Genomic DNA, 8176 nt, shown 5'->3' with positions numbered 1-8176 from the left:
GAGAATTCAGCGAAGAAATTGTTCAAAGATATGCATGGAGCTCGTGGATGTACCTTAAGGAACTCAAATTCAACATGGACGCTGTAATGAGTCACAGATCGGGGTTTATAAATTTAAAAGGTTTTTTAACCTGATAGGATAGTTTTTTGGGTGAGTTTTCACTTTAAACTTGTGTCAACAATATTGGTGCGCCATTGAGAAACTGTGTCACAAACCCACAGACAGACGTCACCGTGAGTTGGAATCGAGAAGCCTTGTACGCAATAGACAAGTCATTCGGGATGTGCAACTTGTGCTCATGGGAGAAGCTTTGGATTCAAATTGGGCTCCAAGTTTGTGTGCAATTTTAGTGCGTATTTGTCTAACCCATCTTGTTCTTGCTGTGACTTCTGGCATCTATCTGCAGATATTTCCACATACTGGTTTAAGCTTCATGCTTGATTATTGTTATGTTGCTCATTGCTAAAGAACATGCACCTCATGAAAAAAAATATTCAACATGTAAATTCCACTAATAATACGAAACCACTCTGGTACAGATTCTTCTGCTAGGGTAATTACGCAACTAGTGATAGGTGTGATTACATTACACGATTAGTAATTGTAGCAGAAGAATTGAGGGGCGAATCTATCTATCTTCATTGTCCGGGGACGAAGTTAGTGGCATAAGCCCAAGCGTTGTTGGCAACAGGATCGGCAACGTGATCATAAAGGTTTTGGATAGGACCCTTGCCGGTGACGATGGCCTGAACGAAGAATCCAAACATGGAGAACATTGCTAATCGCCCATTCTTGATTTCCTTCACCTTCAACTCTGCAAATGCATCCGGGTCGTCGGCCAGACCAAGCGGGTCAAAAGCACCTCCTGGGTAGATCGGGTCAAGCCCTTCTCCGAGAGGTCCTCCACCAACCCTGTACCCTTCAACGAATCCCATGAGCACCACCTGAAACACACACCAGAGATCGATTCAACTCAGTCTATCACATTAACCTGCTTAAATTCAACTGATCGACCACAGCTCGGGCAATATGATCTTTAATTACCTGACAGGCCCAGATGGCGAGGATGCTCTGAGCGTGGATGAGGTTTGGGTTGCCAAGATAATCGAGCCCGCCCTCGGAGAAGATCTGGGCGCCGGCCTTGAACCACACTGCCTCGCCGAACTTGACGCCGTTCTTCTCTAGGATTTCAGGGAAGACGCATCCCAGAGCGCCGAGCATGGCCCATCTGCAGTGAATCACTTCCAGCTCACGGTTTCTCGCAAAGGTCTCGGGGTCTGCCGATAATCCGGCGGTGTCCCACCCGTAGTCGCCGGGAAATTCACCGGTCAGGTACGATGGAATTTGCTCGGAGAAGGGACCCAAGTACTTGGGACGGTCAGGTCCGTACCTGTTTTTGAGAACGTGAATTCAAATTCATGGGAATACAATTGAGGAGCGTAAATGAAAAGAGAGAGTTATTAGTATTACCAGATGCTCTGAGGAGCGCTCTTGACGGTGCGGCGCATGGTGAAGCGGCCATTGCCGGAGGCACCAGCCTTGCGGACAAGCTCGTTTGCCTGCTTCAATGCAGTCTGTCCGACAAATGCTGATTGTTGGATGGCAGAGGTGGCCATGGCGACGATGATATGATCTGTGTTGGTGCTCTGTTCTGAGAAGAATGAAGCGTTCAAGTAAAGTTTTATAGAAGAGAGGAAGATTTCATGTGATATTGTGGATGAGGATTTGTACAGCTCAGCACCTTCCCATTGGTGGCTGTGTTGGATGTGGATTCCCTTGCTGATTTTTTGGGTTCGGAAACTGGCTCTCCTTGTGCCACGTGTATATCAAGACCTGCTTCCTCATTGCTTTCCTAGCACCCATGGGAGCCACACAAGGTTAAAAAACCAAAAAAATAAAAAAATAAAAACAAAAACAATATTTGAATCTCACTTAAAATATTAACATTTAGTATTTAATCATGCAATATAAATGCAAATATACATATAACTAATTAAAAAAAAGTACAATTTCAAGTGGAAAGAATTATAATAAGATTTCAAATCAATCAATTATAAATAATTGAGATTTGTAAATAATTAATTTACTTCTCTGTAACTTATATTTGATTCTTCAATTTAAGAAAGTATGTTTTGAGTACCTATTATTAAAATTTTGTTTGCATTTATTAAATTTTGTTGATATGCCTATTTACATTTTGAGACTGTGATTTCCTTCTGAAATGTTATGAAAACAATCCATGTACGTTAACGCATCATTATAAAGATCAATTGTTTACTAAGTTCCATTATTAATTTATGTTTAGGATACGGATATTCATTGAAACCATATTTTTGCAACTTTTAAGATAAACTTATGTTCACATTAATTCGATATTTTGATCAATACAAGCGAGTTTACAAACAAACTTAAAATATTGGAATATAATACATAATAATTTCACATATTTTGTTTTTTTCAGCGTACACGATACACTTACATTTTGAGTTATATGTCCAAGCAATTTCTTACATTTTGGGTCACATGCAAATAATTATTTTGACTTGTCCTGTTCCAATAGAGACTGATTTGTTGTCCTTTGAGATTTGAGATTACGCTCAATTAAACCTAGTTATGCAGTGCTTTTTTTTTTTTTTCCTTCTGAAAAAAAGTATACAATTCATTTAATTCTTTTATTATAAAACTCCGCGACTTTTTGTTGAGGCAAAAAAAAAAAAAAATCTTTTTTCATGTGTGCATATTTTAAAAATAATTTTTAAATATGAACAAATAAACTAAAAAATAAAATTTTATCATCCAAATTTATCAAAAAGAATTATTTCATTGAGTTAAACATTAAATTTAAATTAAAGTTTAATTTAACATTGTAGTCAAATAGAGAAAACATTTACATAATTTTGATAAACGAAATTCAACAAAGATTGTTAAGTAATAATAAAACAGTAGAAAAAGTTTGAATTTGCCACCAAGACTTGAGTACTAGATATCAGAGCAGCATATTTGTTTTATATTTACGTACAAAAAAAAATGCAATATTTATACGTGAAGCAATAAATCAACTTCTAACAAGCTAAGTTTCTGATATGGAGAGCATGATTGATTATATTGTGAAAGAAATATCTATATTCACCCTTAAAATTTGCACCACCTAACTAGCTAGACCATGTGTAAAGTAGTGTGTGTGTGTGTGTGTATATATATATATGTTACATGATGTTACATAAAAATCTAAGTAACATTTATTGTATAGATTAATGGCCTATTCAGATAACTTTTAAAAATATATTTAAACCACATTTGGAATGTGCTTTTGCCAAACCCAACAAATAGTTGGATCATCTAAATGTACTTTAAATGTAATCTGAAATCTAAATGGGCACTAAATCTATTACTATCAAAATGTTTGGCTTCTATGGTCAATACTGCACATATAATACACTGGCGGGTGGGTGAGTGCTAATTCTACATTTGTATGGTACAGAGGAAAGAATGAGCATGATGAAACATCCAATTAAGAATCATCTTCAATGGCCATTGAATTACCCATGAAAGAGCACTAACTACGATGCAGATAGCCCATTGAGTTGCATTCAGCCTCAGGTAATCTGCTAGGCTCCTTGCATACTGAATCACCAGAACCTGCATAACCAAACTCACTCCTAATGTAACCAAGAAACAATAGCTCTTAAGAACAATCTTGAAAACTCCCTTCTTCATTAGGCCCAAGATGTTGAGCTGATTGAAGACCTGACATAGCATGAATATGTTGAAGATCATGGTGGTCCTAACTTGTTTTGTGCTGTCTGTAACTTGCCCTCCAAAAAGAAATATCATGGAAACAAAAGCCTGATACAGTACATGACTTGCGATGTCCATCCAGATTTCGTGGCTTATGAGTGACTGCTTCCGGTTATTTAGTTGGTTCGCATGCTGATCCTCCTTGATGTTTAACTCCATTAACATCATCAGGCCTCCCAAAAGGCACATTATCATGTTCACCCAAATCAATTGGAAGGGCGTTAGTGGGGACTGTCCAGTGCACATTGCTGCAATCAAGGTTATGAATGACCCGGATAAACTAGCTGTGAGCTGAAGTTGAATGAACTTTTGAGTATTGAGATATTGACATCTACCAGACTTCCTAGTTATAGTTATTGCATTGAAACGTTCGATAGATATATTAGAACACTCCCTATCAGCTTCTGGGTTCTGAGACTTATCATCTATGACTATATCAGCCGCCTCTCGAACTGCAGCATCACTTACTGTCAACGCTCCAAAGAATGCAACCACATGGCCTCCATCTTGCAGGCTCTGAATCATGAGAACCTTGTCATTAGGAAAGAAACCTCCCATTACCAGTGCTTCATCCAACTTCTTTAACCTGGCTGTGCTATTCAAATTTTGAATTTCTTTTCCTTCAACAATAACACCATCTTCAACGGGAACTTCTATTCCTAGTTCACAAGCTAAGGCTCTCACTGCCATGATGTCTTGCTCTGACACCAATTTGATCTTGACACCATCATTTTTGAGGTCTGCCAATGCCAACTTTGTCTCTTCAAGGTATGAAGAGTGTTTAAGACCTATCAGAGCTAGCAAGATTAGTCCACCTCGCTGAAGTTCCTGAGCCTCTGTCTTTTGATAAGCAAGCGCTATAGGCTCAAGACCGCTATCCTCCATTTCTTTAATGACCTCCTCAAATTGGACTTTCTGATTTGTTATGCCACAGCATTCCCCATTAATATCATAGTAGTGTGAACACATTTCCAGTATTGTACGTGCTGCCCCACTCCAGTGCAAGTGCAGAACTTGTTCTTGGTCTCCAATTTTGCTCACCAAAACTCCACTTCCATCTTCCTTATAATTATGTTTGTTATGCTTAAGGATGGTAAAGTTCTGACTAAAAGATTCACTGTTCACGCCCCAAGTTTTTTTTGCCCAAGAACTAAGTGAGTTGGACACTGGAGAAAGAGTAAATTCCGGAGCAAGAACAGATACGCTGGCTCCTTGCTGAAGTATGTCACAGACAACGGCATTAATTTCTGAAGCCCCATCACGACTGAAATCTCTCTCTCCAACCCTAACTCTACTAACCTCCGTCAATTTAGACATTAGCCCACCAGATGCATCGATGCAGATGACTGTAACCAACCCCATTGTTGCACATGACGATAAATCATGAAGATCTGCAGCTTCATTTGATACCACCTTGTCAATTTGGTATTTGAGAGAAAGTGTAACCATAAGTGGTACCCCATGTTGCACGCTTATAATTGCAACAGTTAAAAGGCTAGTTAAAATGGAAACTTTTCCTTGCGGTTTCAAGAAAATTCTCTCCATCAATTCTATCAGGAAGCCAACAGAAACCTTACCCTTAATTTCTGGTAACCCGTTATTGTCCCCATTTTTCTTGCTAAGCAGGCGAATGAGCACCACAAGCGCAACCAATGTAGAGATAAGAAGGGCAACTTTATCAATGATAGAAATCGGCTTCTCAATTCGACTTTCCAACAGCGTAATCTTTTTAGGCCTATTTGCCGCTGAATTCTGCATCTCAACTGATTTTTCGTCTCTAACTGATGTTACAAGCATCGAAGTTTCACCCCCATAAAATACTTTGGAGCCAAACAAGAGAAATGGGTCCAACATCTCATCCTGCACAGAGTGTTCATTATTTAGAAGCAAACCGTCAGCCGGAGCCTCATCACCTCGCTTAAGACACACTATATCACCAACCATAATATCAGATATGGCCACCATTTGGGAGGTTTCACATCTAACAACAGTAAATTTCAACTCGCCCTTCTTCTCCGATAATTTTAGCATCTTTCTTTCACGCCCATAGTTTGCCACTGAAGAGACAGCGACAATCATAATTATGGCAACAACAATGGCAGCACTATCATGCCAACCATATTTAGGTCCTTCCTGCTTGATCTCTGTGGCCAAGGACAACAAGGCTGAGATCATGAGTAACGAAATAGTGTAACTATTGCGTTTGCAGCTATTCGTAAAACAGTACAAGAGCCTCCTTCCATGAACTTGGTCAGTGGTCTCCAACACTTGATGGTTCCCATTATCAATATTGCCCTCCTGTTAACCAGAAAACGAATCTTAATAAGAAATCAATTCTTTCTCAAGAAGAAAAGAACCAAACCTTGAAGCAATTCTTGGCTGTGTAGATTCAATAAATGGACCAAATTTGATTTGTACGTGGGTAGCCCACGTATGGACATTGGATACAACGTAGACCTACATGGGGAGGAGGCTACAAAAAGTTCCCTAAAACTTGTACATTCTGTAATGGATGAAAATGGCTGGAGTAATATTCTAACAAAAATAGCAAATAAAATCACAACTCATGCTACTGAAACCACTGTTTAAGCTCAAGAAATCAACACTAAAACACAGCCGAAGGTCTGATACAAAGAAAGAGCTAACAATAGGGGTCGAAACACCTGATATCAACAAAGAAACGATAACGAAGGACAGAGACTCGAGTGGAAGGAGTCGCACACTTGAGAAAAATAACAGATAGAGAGAGAGAGAACAATCACGCCACGAAAAATCAGAATGATATCATATAATCGCTCATTCCCTCAACTTCAGTGGCAGCCTGCGTATTCGATTGCTCCTTCGCACCCACACTTGCTCATTGTCCCCACTTCTCTGATTGCATGCCACTTGTACCTTATTGCCCCCATCCAAACTAGGCTTCAAGATCACAGCAGGTTCCTCCATAACAGTTTCACGAAGCATTACAACAATTTCTTTTTTTTTTTTCCCCCAGAGAGAGTCCATTATATTAATCACAAAAATAAAGTAAGTACACACGCTCATAAGCGAAGCCGAATAAAAGTACTTCAAAAAACCAATCAATACAAATTAACACCCAAAAGAAACTTACCAAAAAAAAAAAAAAACAAACAAAACAAAACAAAACCAAAATAACAACAAAACAGCCCAAAAAACAAAACAGTCAACAGTTCAGCGCAACAGTAACAAGAACAAGCAAAGCAAATCAACCAATCCCAGTTTTAGCAAAACCAACAATGCCGGAGCAAACGCAAAAATTTGCAGTTTTTGCTGTCAAGATTCAGCATCCGAGCCAATAAACGCTCGCATGAATTATAATTTTCATAATTTTCTATAATTCCCAAACACCTTCATACACCGTTGACACCAAGACGCAGAAACTCGCATGTCGTCAGTAGTGATTTATGTCCTTGTTGATCCAATACATACCTCTGATTGACGATGAATTAAAACTGAGCGAACACGGTTGACTCCCCCGAGCTCACGAAGCAATTCCAAGTCCTTGTCCTTCACGATACGAGCAATACTGTTCTTGATGCGCTGTTCTACGCACGCAATATCCTCTTCGTTATCAGAGGCAATGTTAATCTCAATAGAAGATTTAGCCGAGGAAGTTCTAGTGGGAGGTGATGGTGAGGTGGGTAATGGGGTATAATGTGGTGATTGTTCAGATTCATGTGTTGTGGTAGTTGTAGTTGTTGTTCTCGTGAGAGAAATGAAGATTCGAATGTATAAGCTACTTCGCCGCCATAGCCGACCGTACTTGCCAGTGACGATCAAGGAAGCACCCAATTCAGTATTTACATCACCTTCGACAAAATCGTTCGACTGCGACGACATAGCGCGTGATTGTGACTGTGCACTTCGACGGGAAAAATGAAGTTCAGGCAAAAATCCAAACGGAAAGGGAAGAGAACTTCCGGCTGCTTGCTCTTTCGAAATTCAGGCAAATCCAAACGGACAGGGAATATCTCAAAGAAAATGCAACCACGATCAAATAGACATCACCAACGTTCCAGTTTCATTTTAGAAAACAAATTGCATCCGGAAAATAGAAAAATACGCAAATGCACGACCGCGTTTATGTCGTATGCAAGCTTTAGGTAAATGCCACGCTTATTCAAGCCTCCCGGTGTTTGTAATTTATATTTTCTTCAATTGCAACTTAATCTTTTAATATTACATATATCATTTTGTTTATACTGATAATAATAAATATATTTCATCCTTATAATACTGAAAAATCTAAATTAAAACTAAGATTGTAATTCTAAAAAAAATATTTATACATGATTAATTATTATTTTATAAATTCTAAGTATTATTGTTATTAGTAAGTAATCTCAAAAACCCATGT

The 8176-nt window shown here is 38.7% G+C and overlaps 2 protein-coding genes across 2 annotated transcripts; both read right to left on the bottom strand.

The window, feature by feature from the left end:
- Positions 1–481: 481 nt before the first annotated feature.
- On the bottom strand, positions 482–1664 carry LOC129318953 (chlorophyll a-b binding protein 151, chloroplastic). Its single transcript, XM_054963964.1, has 3 exons — positions 1471–1664; positions 1045–1390; positions 482–944 (listed from the first exon to the last, which is right to left on the bottom strand). The coding sequence occupies exons 1-3, from the start codon at positions 1614–1616 to the stop codon at positions 639–641; spliced, it is 798 nt and encodes a 265-aa protein (XP_054819939.1). The 5' UTR covers positions 1617–1664; the 3' UTR covers positions 482–638.
- A 1604-nt stretch (positions 1665–3268) lies between these two features.
- Positions 3269–7893, bottom strand: LOC129317667 (calcium-transporting ATPase 12, plasma membrane-type-like). The gene is made up of 2 exons (XM_054962019.1): positions 7249–7893; positions 3269–6096 (listed from the first exon to the last, which is right to left on the bottom strand). The coding sequence occupies exons 1-2, from the start codon at positions 7657–7659 to the stop codon at positions 3463–3465; spliced, it is 3045 nt and encodes a 1014-aa protein (XP_054817994.1). The 5' UTR covers positions 7660–7893; the 3' UTR covers positions 3269–3462.
- Positions 7894–8176: the final 283 nt, after the last annotated feature.

The sequence above is a fragment of the Prosopis cineraria genome, unplaced genomic scaffold (genome assembly GCF_029017545.1).
Source record: "Prosopis cineraria cultivar Desert tree isolate PC_DT_omini unplaced genomic scaffold, ASM2901754v1 PC8, whole genome shotgun sequence".
Lineage (NCBI taxonomy): Eukaryota > Viridiplantae > Streptophyta > Magnoliopsida > Fabales > Fabaceae > Prosopis > Prosopis cineraria.
Note: the sequence above shows the minus strand (reverse complement) of the source record. Positions and strands in the feature narration are given on the sequence as shown.